The sequence below is a fragment of the Arachis ipaensis genome, chromosome B3 (genome assembly GCF_059453495.1).
Source record: "Arachis ipaensis isolate K30076 ecotype BB chromosome B3, ASM5945349v1, whole genome shotgun sequence".
NCBI lineage: Eukaryota > Viridiplantae > Streptophyta > Magnoliopsida > Fabales > Fabaceae > Arachis > Arachis ipaensis.
Window position 1 is genome coordinate 65577631 of NC_142438.1, and position 21394 is coordinate 65599024.

Here is a 21394-nt window from a genome sequence, read left to right on the forward strand (position 1 = left end):
AGCTGGTATAGAGAGGTCCCTATAGGAGTCTTGAATGCTGTTCTGTATCCCCACAGAGCATCATCCAGACTTCTTGCTCAATCCCTTCTACAGGTACTTACAGTCCGTTCCAGGATTCGTTTTAGTTCTCTATTCAAGACTTCAGCCTGCCCATTTGTCTGTGGATGATATGGAGTCGCCACTTTATGGTTAATTCCATATCGGACCAGAGCAGAGTCAAGCTGTTTATTGCAGAAATGAGTGCCTCCATCACTGATCAGTATCCTAAGGACACCGAACCTGCTAAAGATATGCTTCTGGAGGAACTTTATCACTGTCTTAGTATCATTAGTGGGTGTTGCAATTGCCTCTACCCATTTAGATACATCGTCTACTGCCACCAGAATATAAGTGTTTGCGTACGAAGGTGGGAAAGGCCCCATGAAGTCAATTCCCCATACATCAAACAATTCAATCTCTAAGATCCCTTGCTGAGGCATGGCATAACCGTGAGGTAGATTACCAGCTCTTTGGCAACTGTCACAATTACGTACAAACTCTCAGGAGTCTCTATAGAAAGTAGGCCAGTAGAAGCCACATTGGAGAACTTTTGTGGCTGTTCGCTCACCTCCGAAATGTCCTCTATATTGTGATCCATGGCAATGCCATAGGATCTTCTGTGCCTCTTCTCTAGGTACGCATCTACGGATCATTCCGTCTGCACACCTCTTAAATAGATATGGTTCATCCCATAAGTAGTACTTTGCATCAGAAATCAATTTTTTTATTTGCTTCTTACTATACTCTTTGAGTATGAATCTCACAGCTTTATAGTTTACAATGTCTGCAAACCATGGTACTTCCTGAATGGCAAATAGTTGCTCATCCGGAAAGGTTTCGGAGATCTCAGTAGGAGGGAGGGACGCTCCTGCTACTGGTTCTATCCGGGACAGGTGATCTGCTACTTGGTTCTCTGTCCCTTTTCTATCTCTTATTTCTATATCAAACTCTTGCAGAAGCAACACCCATCTTATGAGTCTGGGTTTTGAATCCTGCTTTGTGAGGAGATATTTTAGAGCAGCATGGTCAGTATACACAATCACTTTTGATCTTACTAAATAAGATCTGAACTTGTCAATGGCATAAACCACTGCAAGCAATTCCTTTTCTGTGGTTGTGTAATTCTTCTGTGCGTCATTTAAAATATGGCTAGCATAATAAATGACATGCAGAAGCTTGTTATGCCTCTGCCCTAATACTGCACCAATGGCATGGTCACTGACATCACACATTAGTTCGAATGGTAATATCCAGTCTGGTGCAGAAATGACTGGTGCTGTGACCAACTTGGCTCTCAGAGTCTCAAACGCTTGCAAACACTCTGTGTCAAAGATAAATGGCGTGTCAGTAGCTAGCAGATTGCTCAGGGGTTTTGCAATTTCTGAAAAATCTTTTATAAACCTCCTATAGAATCCTGCATGCCCCAGAAAGCTTCTGATTGCCTTAACATTGGCAGGTGGTGGTAATTTTTCAATTACCTCTACCTTAGCTTGATCCACCTCTATTCCCTTGTTTGAAATTTTGTGCCCAAGGACAATTCCTTCAGTCACCATAAAGTGACATTTTTCCCAGTTTAAAACCAGGTTAGTCTCTTGGCACCTTTTCAAAACAAGTGTTAGATGGTCAAGATAGGAGATGAATGAGTCTCCAAATACTGAAAAGTCATCCATGAAGACTTCTAGAAATTTCTCTACCATATCAGAAAAAATAGAGAGCATGCATCTCTGAAAGGTTGCAGGTGCATTGCACAGACCAAATGGCATCCTTTTGTAGGCAAATACTCCAGAAGGACATGTGAATGCTGTTTTCTCTTGGTCCTGAGGATCTACTGAAATTTGGTTGTAACCTGAATAGCCATCCAAAAACTAGTAGTATTCATGACCTACTAGTCTCTCTAGCATCTGGTCTATGAATGGTAAAGGAAAATGATCCTTTCTGGTGGTTGTATTGAGTCTTCTGTAGTCAATACACATACGTCACCCTGTAACTGTTCTTGTAGGATCTAGTTCATTCTTTTCATTATGAACTACTGTCATGCCTCACTTCTTGGGGACAACTTGGACAGGGCTCACCCAGGGGCTATCAGAAATAGGATAAATAATCCCAGCCTCTAGTAACTTAGTGACTTTTTTCTACACCACCTCCTTCATGGCCGAATTCAGTCGCCTCTGTGGTTGAACCACTAGCTTAGCATCATCCTCCAATAGGATCTTGTGCATGCATCTGACTGGGCTAATGCCCTTAAGATCACTTATGGACCACTCAAGAGCTGTCTTGTGTGTCCTTAGCACCTGAATTAGTGCTTTCTCTTCCTGTGGTTCTAAAGTAGAGCTTATGATCACGGGAAAAGTGTCATCTTCTCCTAGAAATAAATATTTCAGGGATGGTGGTAGTGGTTTGAGCTCGAGTTTAGGAGGCTTCTCCTCTTCCTGAGGAGTTTTCAGAGGTTCTTCTATTTTCTCTGGTTCCTCCAGATCAGGCTGAACATCTTTAAAAAATGTCCTCTAGCTCTAACTCGAGACTCTCAGTCATATTGACCTCTTCCACCAGGGAGTCAATAATGTCAGCGCTCATGCAGTCCTTTGATGTGTCTGGATGCTGCATAGCTTTGATAGCATTTAACTTGAACTCATCTTCATTAACTCTCAGGGTTATCTCCCCTTTTTGGACGTCAATGAGGGTTCGTCCAGTTGCTAGGAAAGGTCTTCCTAGAATGAGAGTTGCACTCTTGTGCTCCTCCATTTCCAGCACTACAAAGTCAGTGGGGAAGGCAAATGGCCCAACCTTGACAATCATGTCCTCAATTACACCTGATAGAATCTTAATGGAGCCATCAGCAAGTTAGAAGCATATCCAGGTTGGATTAACTTCATCAGTCAAACCAAGCTTTTTGATAGTGGATGCAGGTATTAGGTTGATACTTGCCCCAAGATCACATAGAGCTGTCTTGTACAATCACCCTCTAATGTGAATGGTATCATAAAGCTTTCGGGATTTTTAAGCTTCTCTGGTAAGCTTTTCAGAATGACTGCACTGCATTCTTCAGTGAGGAACACTTTTTCAGTTTCACTCCAATCCTTCTTATGACTTAAGATCTCTTTCATGAACTTAGCATAAGAGGGTATTTGCTCAAATGCCTCTGCAAATGGAATCTTTATTTCAAGAGTCCTGAGATAGTCTGCAATGCGGGCAAATTGTTTATCTTGTTCCGCTTGGCAGAGTTTCTGAGGATAAGGCATCTTGGCTTTATATTCTTCAACCTTAGTTGCTGCAGGTTTATTTCCTACAGAAGTGGTTGGAGAAACCTACTTTAGGGGGTTGTTATCAGCACTTGCAAGTGTCTGATCCCTTAGTGGCATTTGAACGCCAGAATTGGGTGTAGCATGGGCGTTTAACGCCAGATTGCCACCCTTTTCTGGCATTTGAATGCCATAATTGGCCATCCCCTGGGCATTTAACGCCAACTGTTTACCCTTATCTGGCGTTTGTACGCCAGAATCATTCTTCTCTGGGCTCTTACTGTCCTCAGTGGGATTTTGGGCAATGCTTTGGTCATCCCCTTTCAGTTGTTCCTTTCTTGGCTTTCTACTGCCTTGAGTTGAGACATTCAGTGTCTTTTCACTTCTTAAATGAGCAGCTTGGCACTCTTCTGTTATCTGTTTAGATAGCTGTTGTCTTGTTTGATCCAATTGTGCTTCCATATTCTTATTAGCATTTTTAGCGTCTTGGAGAATCTCTTTAAATTCTACTAACTATTTTGTTATATGAAGCAATTGCTAATTGAATTCAACAACTTGTTCTAGAGGGCTAAGTTTAGTGGATACTGTTTTAGCCTCTTCTTTCATGGAGGACTCACTACTTAAATACAGATGTTGATTTCTAGCAACTGTATCAATGAGCTCTTGAGCCTCTTCAATTGTCTTTCTCATATGTATAGATCCACCAACTGAGTGGTCTAGAGATATCTAGGCCTTTTCTATAAGCCCATAGTAAAAGACGTCTAACTGCACCCATTCTGAAAAAATTTCAGAGGGGCATTTCCTTAGCATCCCTCTGTACCTTTCCCAGGCATTATAAAGAGATTCATTATCCTCTTGTTTAAAGCCTTGGATGTCCAGCCTTAGCTGTGTCATCCTTTTTAGAGGGAAATATTGATTCAGAAATTTGTCTGATAACTGTTTCCATGTTCTTATGCTTGCTGTGGGTTGGTTATTTAACCACCTCTTAGCTTGATCTGTTACAGCAAATGAAAATAGTAATAATATGTAGACATCCTGATCTACTTCCTTATCACGTACTGTGTCAACAATTTTTAAGAACTGTGCCAGAAACTCAGTAGGTTCTTCCTGTGGAAGACCGAAATACTGGCAATGTTGCTGCACCATGATAATGAGCTGAGGGTTTAGCTCAAAACTGCTGGCCCTGATGGGGGGTATACAGATACTACTCCCATAGGAAGCATTAGTGGGGTTAGCATATGACCCTAGAGTCCTTCTGGACTGTTCATTTCCACTTAGGTCCATGATGGAGAAAGGGAGATGATGTGGATTGTAAATAGAATAAACCGAATTTAAAAGAGAATAAAATAAAATACTTGGAAAATAGAATATAAATTTCGAAAACCAAAAGGAAAAGAAATAAAAGAAATTCGAATACTAAAATGATTGATTAATTGAAAAGATTTGAAAAATTTTGGATATGATTTTCGAAAAATAGAGAGAGAGAAAGTGGTTAGGAAGTTTTGAAAAAGATATGTCTTAAAATTAAAGATACTTGTAAGAAAATAAATAAATAAAAGAAAAGATTTGAAAAAGATATGATTTTAAAATTTTAAAGATTGGAACTTTCTTAACATGGAAACACCAAACTTAAAATTTTTCAATCAAAATAATAAAATAGGACAAGTGATTCGAAAATTATGAATAAGAAAAGAAAAAGATTTTGAAAAAAATTTATAAAGGATTTCCGAAAAATCTAAAAAGAAAATTGAAAAGGATTTAAAAAGATAAATTTTAAAATTGAAATTTTAACTTAACTAACAAGAAACTACAAAAATTTTTTTAAAAAATTTTGACTAAGTCAATCTAAGGAATTCGAAAATGATGAGTAAATAAAGGAAATGATATATTTTTTTTTGAATTTAATGAGGAAAGAGAAAAAACAATAAAATGACACCAAACTTAGAATTTTTAGATCAAAACAAAGAAAATAAACAAGAAAACTTTGAATGTCAAGATGAACACCAATAACACTTTGAAGATTAAGATGAACACCAAGAACAAATTTTGAAAATTTTTAAGAAAATAAAAATACAAAGGACACCAAACTTAAAAAATTTTATACTTTGGACACTAGTAATTCGAAAATGCACAAGAAAAACAAGGAAAGACACAAAACAAGAAAAATTAAAGATCACACAAGGAAAATAAACAAGAACAACTTGAAGATCAAGAAGAACTAAGAACATATAATTCGAAAAATTGAAAGAAAAATAAAAGCATGCAATTCACACCAAACTTAAAACATGAAACTAGACTCAAACAGAAAACTCAAAGGAAAATTAAGGATTAATGAAGAAAAATAAGATTTTTGAAAAGAAAATAAAAGACTCAAATTTAGTGACTCTAAACCAAAAAGATAAATTTTTCCTAATCTAAGCAACAAAATAAACTGTCAGTTGTTCAAACTTGAACAATCCCCGACAACAGTGCCAAAAACTTGGTGTGGGAAATTGTGATTACACTTTTCACAACTCTGCACAACTAACCAGCAAATGCACTGGGTCGTCCAAGTAATACCTTACGTGAGTAAGGGTCGATCCCACAGAGATTGTCGACTTGAAGCAAGCTATGGTTATCTTGTAAATCTTAGTAAGGAGATTAATGATAAAAATGATTTTTGTTTATGAAAAGTAAATATCATGAAATAAATGGTACTTGTGATTCAGTAATGAGGAACAGGTTGAAGTTCCGGAGATGCTCTGTCATCTGAATCTCTGCTTTTCTACTGTCTTCTTCTCCAAACACGTATGGCTTCCTTCAATGGCAAGTTGTATAATCCTCTCGGATGAAAAATACCAGGTACGATCTCTGCACAGCTAATTAACTGTCAAATTTCTCGTCTCAGGTGAAAAATACCAAGTACAGCTACCACACGGCTAATCATCTGTTAGTTCTCACTAGCGTCGAAATAGGATCTCTCTCCCCTTTTGCACACTGTCACTGTGCCCAACATTCGTGAGTTTAAAGCTCGTCACAGTCAACCCTTCCCAGATCCTACTCGAAATACCACAGAAGATTCTGATCTCACGGACTTGGTCTGTGGATTAGAGACCTAAGAGATACGCACTCAAGCTATCGCCCAATGACTACGTTGAGCTCAGATAAAATGGGAGTGGTTGTCAGGCACGCGTTCATAGAATTAAGAATAATGATGAGTGTCACAAATCATCATAGTCTCTATATTGAAGTACGAGTGAGTATCTTAGAATTGAATCAAGCGTGATTGAATAGAAAACAGTAGTAATTGCATTAATCCATTGAAGCACAGCAGAGCTCCTCACCCCCACCTATGGGGTTTAGAGACTCATGCCATAGAAGATACAATATGAAGTGTAAAATGTCATAAGTTTCTACATGAATCTCTAAATGTAGTTTTTATACTAAACTAGTAACTTAGGTTTACAGAAAATGACTAACTAAGTGCAGATAGTGCAGAAATCCACTTCCGGGACCCACTTGGTGAGTGTTTGGGCTGAGCTTTCAAGCTTACACGTGCATATGCTTCAAGTTGGAGTTAAATGCCACCTGGGTGCCAAAATGGGCGTTTAACACCAAAAAATGTGCCAGTTCTGGGTTTTACGCCAGAAAGTTTTTGGCTGGATTTTAACGCCAGTTTGGCTCATCAAATCTCGGGAAAAGTATAAACTATTATATTTTGCTAGAAAGCCCAAGATGTCTACTTTCCAATGCAATTAAAAGCGTGCCAATTTGGCTTTTGTAGCTCCAAAAAATCCACTTCGAGTGCAGGAGGGTCAGAATCTAACTGCATCTGCAGTCCTTTCTCAGCCTCTGAATCAGATTTTTGCTCAGGTCCCTCAATTTCAGCTAGAAAATACCTGAAATTATAGAAAAATACACAAACTCATAGTAAAGTCTAGAAATGTGATTTTTGCATAAAAACTAATAAAAATATTATAAAAAGTAAATAAAACATACTGAAAACTATGTAAAAACAATGCCAAAAAGGGTATAAATTATCCGCTCATCAGTGCCCATCCTCTATTATTGATCTCCCTGTTAATCTCAGGGTGCTCGTTCCTTCCAAGTTAGAAGCCAACCTCTGGAATGATTTGCCTCTCACTCACCCAACCATAAAATTGGTTTTGGTTGAATGGTGAGAGGAACTTGTATTCATTGTGGCTTGAGGATCCTGAGGTTGGTTCCTTGGTATTTCTCTTCTTTGATCATGAGGCTCTTGGTGGTGCCATTGGGATGAGGAAAGGGATTTGAAAGGTTAAAGAAAGTTGAAGAAAGTTGCAAGAGAGTAAGAAAAACACAGTTTTGCTCCAACACCAAACTTAGGACTTGATTATCCCAATCAAGAAAAGGAAAAGAATGGTAAAGACAAGGGGGGAGAGTGTGGAGGTTCTTTCAAGTATGAGGTTTGGGTTCAAAGTGTGAAGAGAGGTAGGAAAGTGAGGGGCTTTTATAGAGGTAGGATGTGTAGTCTAGAGGGTGGAAAGTGAAAGCAATTCAATGTTTTCCTACTTGGGGAATGGCGCCTAGCATGGGAAGAGGCGCCAATCCTTATCCCTTTTGGTTTCCTGCATGTGTTGAGTTCCAAAGTGCAAATACACTTTGACTTCTTGCTTTATGAGCTGTCAATCATGTGGGCCCCATCCTTTCCCCTAAAAATAAAAACCAAAACCCCATTAGTAATGACAAAAGAGAAATCCTTCACATTTCCTATATTATAAGTCATTTAAATTGCAATTGATGAGTGTCCCTTGGGACATGAAACTTAATCCCATTGCATCTAATAAATTGGTTTCATCATTGGGTTTTAATATGTTCATAAGAGTGAAATAATTCCAATCCTTTCACATTCCTTCACTTCTAACCCCTTCCGAACATATTAAAACTAACCTTTATGCACCCACCAATTTATTAAATGCACGCCTTCGATACCAAGTGGCATGTCCAGCCTTGCTTTGGCCTTCTTTAGTGTTGGCGTGCCACGCCTGGGTCTTCAAGTGGCACACCCAAGTGAGGATTGAGAGCTGGCGTGCGACACCTTCGACACCAAGTGGCACGCCCAGCTTTTTGGACCTTCAACCTCTTCTCTGGAAACTTGTACTGGCGTGCCATGCCTTGATGCTCAAGTGGCACACCCATTTTAATGTGGCTCCTTTAAGCTTGGCGTGCCACGCCTGGGTCTTCAAGTGGAACGCCCAAGTGATGATTTGAGGCTGGCGTGCCACGCCTTTGATACCAAGTGGCACGCCCTAGTGATTGTCCCCTCTGGATTGATGAACTGGCGTGCCACGCCCAATGGTCCAAGTGGCACGCCCATAGTGTCTACTTCAGCATTGCTCTCTGGAAAAATATATTGCCGTGCCACGCCCAGCTTCTGGCGTGCCACGCCCATGTAAAAGATCCAATCATGCTTCTCTGGAAATCATTACTGGCATGCCACACCCAACTTCTGGCGTGCCACGCCCATGTAAAAGTGATAAACCACTATTTTATGGTTTATCTTGTGCTTAATTGAGTGGATTTTATCAACTCTTTACCCACTTATTCATAATATTTGCATGGTTTTATATTTCCTTCCTGATTTTGTGCTATGATTGAAAACATGCTTCTTTGATCTTATAATTTCTTATTATTAATCCTCTCTTATTACCATTAGATGCCTTGATATGTGTGTTAAGTGCTTTCAGAGATTATAGGGCAAGAATGGCTTGGAGGATGGAAAAGAAGCATGCAAAAGTGGAAGGAATACAAGAAGTTGGAGAAATTGCTAAGCTGTCCAGCCTGACCTCTTTGCACTCAAATGGCTATAACTTTAGCTACAGAAGTCCAAATGATGCGGTTCCAGTTGCGTTGGAAAGCTAACGTCCGGGGCTTCGATTTGATATATAATATGCCATAGTTGCCCTGACGCTAGATAACGCAATCGCGTGCTCCATGCGGTCGCGTCACAGTGACGAAAATCTAGCGTGGTTGAATTTGAGACCAACGAATTCTGGGCTGTTTCTGACCCAGTTCTCGGCCCAGAAAACATAGATTAGAGGCTATAAAGTGGAGGAATGCATCCATTCATATGTAGGCTCTCATAATTCACTTTTCATGTTTTAGATGTAGTTTTAGAGAGAGAGGTTCTCTCCGCTCTCTCTTAGGATTAGGATTTAGGACTTCTCTTAGTTTTAGGAGTAACTCTCAATCCCAGGTTCTTTATTTTTATTTCTTTTCTCAATTTTGTTTGTGACTCTCTATGTTTAGATTGATTTTCTATTTAATATATTTTGAGGTATTTCAGACTTATGATTACTTTCTTTTATTTACATGATTATTGCTTCCCATCTGAAGGCATTCTTATTCCAGCAAATTTACTTTTTCCCTTTTGGTTTTGGTTAAGAAATCAGTAACTCAGGAGTTATCCAATTCAACAGCATAATTGTTAATTGTTATCTTGCCAATTGAGTTGAACTTCAATAATCCCAATCTTTTCTTAGGAAATAAATAGGATTCGAAGATCAAACTAATTAGTCCCTTGACTTTCCTTTACTTTAGTAAAGGTTAACTAAGTGGAATTAAGATTCGACTTTCATTGTTATTGATAAGGATAACTAGACTGGACTTCCAATTTCTCATACCTTGCCAAAAGTTGCTTTACAGTATTTATTTATTTTTAATTGCCATTTAAATTATTTGTCATATAACATATTCCCACCTTACTTCCAAAACCCCAATTTACAAACTCATAAGCAATAATAAGAACATACCTCCCTGCAATTCCTTGAGAAGACGACCCGAGGTTTGAATACTCGGTTATCAATTTCAAAGGGGTTTGTTACTTGTGACAACCAAAACGTTTGCACGAAGGAATTTTTGTTGGATTAGAAACTATATCTACAACGCGACTGTTTTTATGAACTTCTTTACTGGCAAAAATCCTAACGTCAAAAAGCTTTGAGGATCATTTCTAAAATTCAATACTGGTGTGCCACGCCCAACTCCTGACGTGCCATGCCCACACAATTTTATGCCGTTTGCTCCAAGTGGCACACCAGTTTCACACGCCCAGCTTTGTTCTGTTGTTTTCTTCCCTTTTTGTTGCTCTTTTCACCTGAAATTCAGCACAAACCCATTTCAAAGCAATGTACCATAATATTCATCAATTAGTTCATGAATTGCAATGATCAAATGAGATTATTCTCTTTTATGGTCCTTTTTAGGCAAGAAAAAAGGGTAAATGATGCAAGTCATCAATGCACCTCTTCTTCCTCCTGGCATACAACACAAACAAACCAAAAACACAAACAGAACACTCTATTGCTAGAGTGAAGTTATAGTTAGCAGAAACAAAATCTCAAACAGTTAATAGGCTTAACAAAAATAGAAGAAAATGCTTAATCTAGATTGTCACCTACTTAATCTTTGTTAATCTAAATCAATCCCCGGCAACGTCGCCAAAAACTTGATGAGGGAAAAGTTGAATTTTGCACAAACTAACCAGCAAGTATACTGGGTCGCATCAAGTAGTAAAACTCACGAGAGTGAGGTTGATCCCACGAAGATTGATGGATCAAGAAATTTTAGTTGGGTGATTAATCTATTCAAGCGAATATTTGATGGATTGAGTGAAGTTGGATCAACAGAAAGTAAATAGCATGAAATCTAAAGTGTTGAATTTAAATTTGCTTGAAATTTAAATGGCAAGAAACTTAAAGTGCATGAAAAATAAATTGCAGAAAATTGTAAAATAGACTAAATCTTAAATTTCAAGAAAAGTAAATGACTGGAATCTTAGATTGTAAGAAAGTAGAAGAGAAAAATCTAAATGGCACTGAAATTTAAATTGCAAGAATCGTAAATGGGAATTGGGTTTAGAGAATGAAGGAAGGTAGTAAAAATTGTGATTGAAAGTAGATTCAGAGTGATCTAAATTGAAGAAAATCAGGAGAATGATCATTAGGGATTGGAGATATCATAATCCATCATGAATCAAATAGGTCTCAACTCCTTTCTCAATCATATGAGTAGATCTATCGTGGATTGAAATTGATTGGATCCCAATTTCTTAGCAATCCAATCTCTCTAATCATAATCAATCTAGCCAATTCCTTGATCTAATTGTCATGAGAAGAGTTTAAGTGCATGTCTCTCATCCATAAGCCACACAATCTCTCAAGATCTCAATTCCTCCCGAATGGTGTTGATCAAGAGAGTTGTGAAGGATGGAGCTCTAATACTAATGCAAGTGATTCCCCTTCCGAGGCTCACACGAGCATTCAATTGAATTAAACCCCCTTCCGGAGTGAGTAATTCACAATCAAAACAGAAGTTATCCTATAGTTACACAAATGAATTGAGAAGAAGAAGAATTTCATTGATTCATTATGATTACAATAGAGATCCTCCCCCTAATGAAAAATGGGGTTTAGTTCATCATTGCTCTAATAAAAATAGAAAATAGAAAAGTACAGAAGATGAAAAACATAAGGAAAATACAAAAGAAAATGAGTGCAGAGTTTCCCAATTTGGATGCCTGATTCTTATGCCTTCCAACCTCCTTTTCTAACTCAAATTCTCCTCCCTTTATACACTTTCTTCTTTCATCTCTTCATGTAACACTCTAATTAACCTAAGCCTTACCTCGCATCGTAAAGCAAAGATTAATCAAAGGTTACGACAGTTCTAAGCTTATACATATCATATATAGAAGGAATTAAGAATATCTATAATCCCGATGAAGAATATCGCTTAAAGACAGGATTTGAAAAGCGCAAAATATACTAGCGAAGCTACTAACTTAAGGCACAAGGAATAGGTACGGCATAACAAAATATCATAGTATAATAGTATAATGTCATAAGATGTCAGCCACGGCTCGCGGAGTTTGAACCGACTAGCCATATACAGACAATACATGAACCCAAACAATAAAAACAGCTTATACAAGTTTTTTTCTCTCAGATACAAGCTTCTAGGCAAAACAAAATACAAAAGTGAGAGACATAATTCAAAATAAATCAAAAGTGCCAAAGGAGTACCCAGATCCTCCGCTTCTGACACCAACTAGACAACTCACCATGATGGGTTACGACCTGCATCTGAAAACAACAATAGAAATATGGTATGAGAACTGGAGGTTCTCAGTATGGTAACAGTGCTCAGTGATGTAGGATATAAGACCCTGGGACGCCAAAGGCAATCCTAGACTCCATATCCACCACAAGAATTCAAGCTTAAAGCATTCTAAACCAAATAAGCATAATAGGTAAAACCTTAACAAAACTCAAAACCATAGTACTATAAAAGGGTAATCTATCTTAGGGAATTTCTAATCTAATCAAATACCGCTATCCCACAGCCTTCACCAACCGATCCTCCATGCGATCCCATCGCCACCGCCTTCCGAATCTCCTTAATCCCAGTAGAAAACACAAATATATACAATATAAGTAAAACAGAAATAGAAGCATGTATAGCAATTAATTCAAATAGCAATTAGACATGTTATACAGATAGGAAAACAATATTAAGTCGACAAAGCATACAAACAAATAGAAAATGCACATGATGAATGCCTGCCCTACTGGCTGTGATATCACATTGTCGGTTCAACTGCCAACCCGACACATCTCCATGGAGATGATGCCCTTTGGATTTATGGTGTGGGAACCCCCGATATATAGTGCTCGGATCACTATCCAGGGTTTTGCTCCTGTACGCTCTGATGATCCGAAGGGATGCGAGCGGAATCTATTGCCACCGACCTCATATCTAAGCGCAAGCGGGACGAACCACCGCCCTTACGCTGTCGCCGCTACCTCGACAGGCGGGATTAACCACCGTCCCTGCCGGGCGCATAGCGTCTCATAATCTCAGTATAAACAATACTTCAGTGGTTTTTCAGAAAATATTTTTTCAGCATATATGGATCCATCATCTTATTCAGAGTCCTCGACTCACCACAACCACTGTAAATTCACATCTTAGTTCCAGACTCAATAGTTCCTCAATTCTCGTCTCATACATCAACCATACAACACATAACCACAAGCCATTCTCAGCACGCCAGAAACCTAGGCCTCTGTTTTCTAAGTTTTCCAAATAATGTCATCTAAATTCGCAAAAATTGTTCCCAATGTTTTAAAAGTCTAAGACTAGGCCCAAGAGTCATAAAATGGTGTTAGAGAAGCTTACAACCTTGTTGGGAAGGTAGAATAGTTGAAAAACAAGTAAAATTTGAGAAACAGGCGTGTGCGTCCGCACAGGGGTGTGCGCGTGCGCACGCCCAGGAAATTTTTAAAAGTGTACGTACGCACAGGGGTGTGCATACGCACAGGTGTCAAAACTCAAAATGGTCTGTTCACTCGTATAACCTGTGCCAGCGCCCCCAACAGACTGGTCTTCCCAGCATGTGCGTCTGCACAGGTTGAAATCCTTCGTTAGATATGTGCGTGCACACGCTGTGCCAGCTGATGCCAGGGCATCTTGGCCAGTTTCACTGACCTTTTCTTTATGGTTTTAAGGTAGTTTCATGCATTTTCTTAGGAAATAAGCTAGTATTGGGTAAATAATCACTTACATCTTGATTCAAGCAAACATTGTGAATTTTACATGATTTCATGAGAATTATGCATGAATTAAAGGACAAATTGAATGATGCATGTCTCATAACTTGGATTAGAGCTTTGATGCACTTTATTGCTTGATTTCAGGATAAAGGAAGCAAGGAAGAACCACGTTAGTAGCCACGTTAGTCTAGCTAACGTGACCACTAACGTGGAATGAAGGCTAGCTTGCAACGTTAATGAGAAAAGTGATTGCTAATAACGCCTTCGTGAGCCATCATAGCCTATGTCAGTTGCCACGTTAACTATGTTAACGTGGAAGCTAACATGGAAGAAAAGTAGAACTCCAACCTTAGTGGTAAAAGTAAGTGCCACTAACGTTCCAAAAGGGGAAATTGGCCACGTTAAGAGCCACGTTAACTTAGTTAACGTGAGCTCTAACGTGGAAGAAGAAGATAATGCCAACGTTAGTGACACTCACCTTTGTCACTAACGTTGGACTAAGCCCATATTCGCTAGGTTAAAAGCCACGTTAACCTAGTTAATGTGGACTCTAACTTGGAGGGAGCAAGAATCACTAACGTTAGTGACACTCACCTTTGTCACTAACGTTGGATTGAGCCACTATGAGCCACGTTAAGTTGCCACGTTAACTACATTAACGTGGAATCTAACGTGGATAAGAGGGATGAGGAGCCAACGTTAGTGACACTCACCTTTGTCACTAACGTTGGAGATGGCTATCAATACCACGTTAGAAGTCACGTTAACCTAGTTAACGTGAACTCTAACGTGGGAAGTAGGGGCGTTCTGAAGTGTTAGTGACAAAGGTAAGTGTCACTAACGCTCTCGAAGATTTGGCAAGCCTACGTTAAAGGCCACGTTAACTATTCTAACGTGAACTTTAACATAGGGAGAAAGGGGTACTCCCAACGTTATTGAAAAAGGTGAACCCCAGTAACGTTTGCGAAGGGCCAAAGGTCAACGTTAGTGGTCAGGTTAGTGCCACTAACGTTGAAGTTAACGTGGACTACTTTGGGTTAGGAACGTTAGTGAAAAAGGTGATTGTCACTAACGTTCTCAACCCCACATTTTCACTTAACGTTAACACCACTAACGCCCTAAGCTAAAGTCCCTGCCTACTTCACACTTTCTCTGCAAGTAAAGCTGAGCCCACTGAAGAAGATAACTGCTTCAACTCAAGATCCAAAGGCCCATATCCAAGACTTGAAGAGCCAACTAGAAGATCAGAAGAATAGTATAATTAGGGAGAGCTTTGAACTAGAATGGAGCTTTTGGCATTATTAGAATTACTCTCTGTAATTTACTTTCTCTGCTCTTTTAGTTTAACTTTCAGAATGTACTCTCCATCTTTGCTTTTCATTCCCAGAGCTATCCTTTCATTGGGTTAGGGAGCTCTGTTGTAATTTGATGGATCAATAATAGTTTTCATTATTCTTCTTCTTTCTTTTCTCTTGGTTTTACTAGAAAGCTTTCAATCTTCATCCAATTGAGTAGTTATCTTGGAAAAGAAGCTATTCATACTTGGATCTCTTCTGAACCTTGGAAAAGGGATGAAGAGATCATGCTAGAAATGCTTTCTCATGTTGGACCAAATTGGAGTTTGGGCAGATATGGTGACATATAATTCTCCCAATACTTTGATTTGGAAATACATGTGGTATAATCAGTGACCACACTTCATCTCTTCTCATGAGCAATTAGACCAAGGAATTGGCTATTGATCAGATTTGAGAGATTGAATTACCAAGGAATTGGAATTCAATCACTTAAGATTGCCAAGGAGATCAATGAATGCATTGATTGAGGAAGAGATGAAAATGAACTTGATCCGGAGAATGCAACATCTCCTAAGCCCAATGAATCCCCTATTTCTGATCTTACCCATTCTCTTTACTTTATGCCATTTACTTTCATGCTAAACTCCCCTTCCCCATTTAAGATTATGCAATTTACTTCCCGTCATTTAATTTCTGCTATTTACTTTCCCGCCATTTAATTTCCTGCAATTCTCAACTCACTTTCTGCTTAGCTCAACTAGAACATTCTTCCAATTAAAGTTGCTTGACCAATCAATCCCTGTGGGATTCGACCTCACTCTACTGTGAGTTTTTACTTGACGACAATTCGGTATACTTGCCGAGGGAGATTTGTTAAGGGACAAGTTTCCGTGCATCACCAGCGCTGCGAATAGAGCATATTTCCCTGCCTGTGCATCCGCACAAGTAAATTCTGAAATTCTGCAACCTTGCAGAATTTCAGATTTTCAACACCATCTTTGAATGATCATAACTTCCTCTACAAAATTCTAAATTTTACAAACTTTATATCAATTAAAGGGTTTTCAAAGATCTTTAATTCTAAATAAATTTCATCAAATTTTGAAAATCAAGACAAAAGTTCTGATCAGACAAAGTTCACCAAAAACCAACTTTTACCTAATAACCCAAATTATCAATTTTTCCAACCTTCATATCTCAAACTAACCAAAATAATACCAAACCAATTAAAGTCACTCTAAAACTCTATTATTTCACCAAAAACTACCCTCTTGGGTCACCAACCACAATTTATACCAATCTCTCATCATACTTCATCATTTTCAACATCAATATCAACATATAACAATTATCAACAACTTTCCACCAACACACTCACCATTCATCATTATATCACCATCAATTTTCTATCATCAACTCATTCTTGCTTCCAAGCCATAAACAATAATAGTCATCCACTCAAATTTATCATACATCATAATCCCAATATCATTATTTCTCAACATAACAATATTAATTCAATACACAACATCAACCAACCATCATCAACAACCACATAAATTCAACCCTATCCTATGGGTCACTAGCCTAAGTGTCCATGAATATTATATACTACATAGACAAAACCGAAACCATACCTTGGCCCATTCCCAATATGTCCAAAAATCAAAATTGAGCACCAATGAGCTTTCCAACCACAATCTAAGCTTCCAACAATCACCAACAAGCTCCAACTCACAATAATCAAACTATATATGCAAAAACCATCACAAATCAACCTAGGGTTCCATTCAAGCATAAAATCAAAAGGGTTTAATGTCTCTTACCTTGTCCAACAAATTTGATAGAACAAGTCTAATGCTAAGCAAGGATTAGAGCAAACCTAAACATCCAAAATTACAAAAACTCATTTAACCCAAAGCCCTAAATACCCAAAATTTTGGAGAGAAGAACTGGGAGAATTTCGAACTTACCTTACCAGTTTCTTATATGCGTTTTGTAGAGCTCTTCACAAGGAACGCGTAGCTGCTAACGGCACGTAAATTGGAGCACCGTAGCTCGAGATATCGCGAAGAGAAGCTGATGATGAATAGTGCTCAAGCTCTTCTCTCCTCCCTCTTTCAATTTCAGATGTGTGTGTTTAATGTGTGTTATGACTGCATGGGTTCATTAAATGAACCTTATATATGTTGGGCTTGGGCCCAACTTGGGCCCGGTCCAACCCATTAGCGTTTTTAGCATGTTTGGCCCAACTTCGGGCCAAAACTTTAAAATTAACGCCCGATTTTTTACTTCTAGTATTTTTCTAATATTTTGGCTGTTTTCACTTTTTCTCGTGCGGTACCGGGTAGACTTGAACTAGTTGAACCGGTTCAACTGCTGGTTCGTGGTTTTTTACGGTTTTCCGCAGAAAGTACATTTTCTGACTCAGAAAGACCGACTGAGTCCGAAAATCACCTTCAAATCCTCAAATTCTCACTCTAACTTCTCGAAGTCTAATTAGGGCAATTAATCACTTAATTAACCGGTTGATTAGTTGTGGTTCTTACATTCTTCCCACCAAATAAGAAATTTTGCCCTCAAAATTTGAATTATCTGAGAAAAGCTCGGGATAATCCTTTCACATTTCAGACTCCAATTTCCATGTATGCTCTTCTACTCCTGCTCGCTCCCAGGCAACTTTAACCAATGAAACGTCCTTCCTCCGTAGCTTCTTCACACTAATGTCATCGATCCTCACTGGCGTTACTTGGAAAGTCAATTTCTCTTTCAACTCGACCGATTCAGGCTCCAACACATGAGCCACATCTGACGTGTACTTACAGAGTTGTGACACGTGGAATGCGTCATGCAAGTTAGACAGATGAGGTGGCAAGGTAACTTGATACACCACCAGCCTGAATCCTCTAAAATCTCAAACGGTTCTATGTATCTTGAGTTCAACTTCTTGGTCTCGATTGCTCTTTCGATCCCAGTTGTCGGTGTCACCCGAAGAAATACATGTTCTCCCACTTCAAACTCTAGCGGTTTCCTTCTCTGGTCCGCATAACCCTTCTTTCGACTCTGAGCAGTTAGAATCCTTGCTCGAATCTTCTTGATATTCTCAGTAGTATCTGCTATTACATCAGGACCCAAAACACTTGCTTGACCAGATTCATACCAACAAAGTGGAGACTGGCACTTCCATCCATACAAGGCTTCATACGGAGCCATCCCAATGCTCGCATGAAAGCTGTTGTTATACGCAAACTCCACTAATGGCATATAATGATCCCAACTTCCAGGTTGATCCAACACACATGCTCTTAGCATATCTTCCAACATCTGAATAGTTCTTTCCGACTGTCCATCAGTTTGCGGGTGATATGCGGTACTGAGACATAGCTTCGTACCAAAAGCTCTTTGGAAAGCTCCCTAAGACCTTGAAGTGAATCGAGGATCTCGGTCCGACACTATGCTCGATGGCACACCATGCAACCTTACTATCTCCTTTATATACAACCTTGCTAACTCTTCCATAGAACAGTTCACTCAGATAGGCAGAAAGTGAGCAGATTTGGTTAAGCGATCCACGATCACTGGTGCGCGGTGGAAGTTAGGCCAATTAAGAGATTTGTAATATAAGAATAGCGTTGCGAGTATAGCTCTTAACCAGCTAAAATCCACCTTACCAATTTAGAAAGGTGTCACAAAGATTTAAAATAAAAATACTGGGAGTATGAGTCCCAAGTCGTCTCCCAACGAGTTGGATAATGAGCAATTAAATAATTGTAAATTAAAGCAATAAAATAAAGAATGATTATTAATATTCTAAATAAAAAGCCTTAACTCGGGGAATGATTAATTGGAAGTTCTATCCTTGTTGGGCTCTCTTAAGTGTAGTATCAAAAAGGTTGTTGTTTTCACTTAGTTAACCCTTACTAAATAAAGGAAATTCAAGTGATTGAGCTAGCTCTTATTCGCAAATCCTAGTCCTCTTCCTTGGGAAGGTTTAGCGTTAGTAAATACAGAACTAGCCAACAACTTCTAGTTTAATATTCACTTAAGCCTTCCAACTTAAGTATCTCCTTTTAATTAACCCCCATGTCAAGTAGGGAATCTACTCCATTGACATGAATATAATGCTCATAAAAATATAAGAAGAAGACATGATAAACTAAATAAAATAGGGATTGAAAACTAATTAAAAATAAAAGTAATCCTTTGCATTAATAAATCCAAAATAATCCAATTACCACTCTAAACAAGAATTAAGAATATGGAATAAATAAAATAGCAAGTAAGGAAACAAACTAGAATAATATCTTCAACGGAGGTGATGACTCTTCAATATCTAAGGCAAAAGCATAAAACTAATAAACTATGAATGTAAAGAGAACCTAGAGGGAGAGTAAAGTCTCTCTAGATTCAGATCTAAAAACTTAAAATTATCCTAATGAGAATGTGTGTCAATGTGTGTTGAGTCTCTGCATGTTCCCTGGCTTTATTCTGTGTTTCTAGGCCGAAAACTGGATCAAGACGCAGCCCAAAATCGCCCCAGGCATATTCTGTTAATTCTGCAAATCGCGCAGGTCATGTGTATACGTCAGTCACGAGTGCGCGTCATTCAGCGATTTTTCTTGTCACGCGTACGCGTCGTCCATGCGTGCGCGTCATTCGTGTAGACTCCAATCCACGCGTACACGTCAGGCACGTGCATGCGTCACTGCAATTTTCTCCATATCGCGCGCACGCGTGAGGCATGCGTGCGCGTCGATGCTCGCTGGTCATCTCCTTATTTTCTTGTGTTCCTTCCATTTTTGCAAGCTTCCTCTCTATTCTCTAAGTCATTCCTGCCCTATAAAGCCTGAAACACTTAAAACACGAATCACGACATCGAATTGTATAAAAGAGAATTAAAATACATAAATTAAAGATCTCTAGGGAGCAAGTTTTCAATCATAAAACAATAATAGGAAGGGATTGTAAAAATCATGCAATTAGTATGAATAAGTGGGTGAAGACTTGATGACACCACTCAATTAAACACAAGATAAACCATAAAATAGTGGTTTATCAACCTCCCCACACTTAAACATTAGCATGTCCTCATGCTTAGCTTAAGGAGATAAAATAAATGAGTAGGAAAATGTAAGACTTATGCAATGCAACGCAACCTATGTATATAAATGCAACTATATGCTTAAAATGATTTTGCCTACTTAGTTAAAAATAAATAAGTTCTTCAAGACAAAAATAAATCAAATTCCACTAATTCAAATTATACAGTGAAAACAAGCAAACTTGTAGGAAGACAGCTCATGAAAGCAGGGAACATAGAATTAAGCATTGAACCCTCACTAATGGTGTATGTGCACTCTAGTCACTCTAGTGTATAGGGTAATCACTCTACTCTTCTCTAATCATGCTTTCTAAACTTTGTTCTTCACCTAACCAATCAACAAGTATTTAATGCATCAATGCAAACATCATGAGGTCTTTTCAAGGTTGTAATGGGGCCAAGGTAAAGGTGAGGGTATATATATGGCTGAGTGAGCTATAAATTGAATCCTTGATTAACCTAAGCTCTTACCTATTCATACTCTATATTTTTCTTAAATCATGCCTAGCTACCCAAAATTTTTCCACTTTTGTATTATATACTCATGCATCAACTTTTCTTTTAACTTGTATCACATATGCATTGATTTTTCATTAAACTTAACTTAGCATTGGGGTAATTTTGTCCCCTTATTCATTTATTTAATTACTTAATTATTTGAATAGTTTTGGTTTTTTTTTAATTAAAAGTAAAAGTAAACATAAATTTTATCAATGCACATGGATTTATAATTTTTTTCTAGTTTCACATGAGTAGGTACCCAAATTCTCAATATTTTATCAATTGTAAAAACATAACACATTCCATTGTTAACCCATGTTCCCACAGTTTCCCACACTTAATTGATACACAATCTCTGTCTTAAGCTTAACCAAAGATTCAATTTGAGGTAATTAATTTGTTTTTCCGCTTAAAGCTAGTGATGTGGTAAAATATAGAATAAATGGGATTAAAAGGCTCAAATTGGCTAGCAAAGGTAAATTGAAGGGTAGGCTATTTGGGATAAGTGAGTTAATAAAATAATAGCCTCAATCATATGCATGCATATAACACATTAAATATTGAACATATAGGATGGAACAAAATATAGATTACAATCATAGAGAAGCAAACACACAAGAATAAAATTTTTAGGGTTAAATAATG

At 38.3% G+C, this 21394-nt stretch overlaps 1 protein-coding gene across 1 annotated transcript; it reads right to left on the minus strand.

The window, feature by feature from the left end:
• Window positions 1–17767: 17767 nt before the first annotated feature.
• Window positions 17768–18471, minus strand: LOC148570950 (uncharacterized). Its single transcript, XM_088507173.1, has 2 exons — window positions 18167–18471; window positions 17768–18053 (listed from the first exon to the last, which is right to left on the minus strand). Exons 1-2 carry the CDS (start codon window positions 18469–18471, stop codon window positions 17768–17770), a joined length of 591 nt encoding a protein of 196 aa, XP_088363299.1.
• Window positions 18472–21394: the final 2923 nt, after the last annotated feature.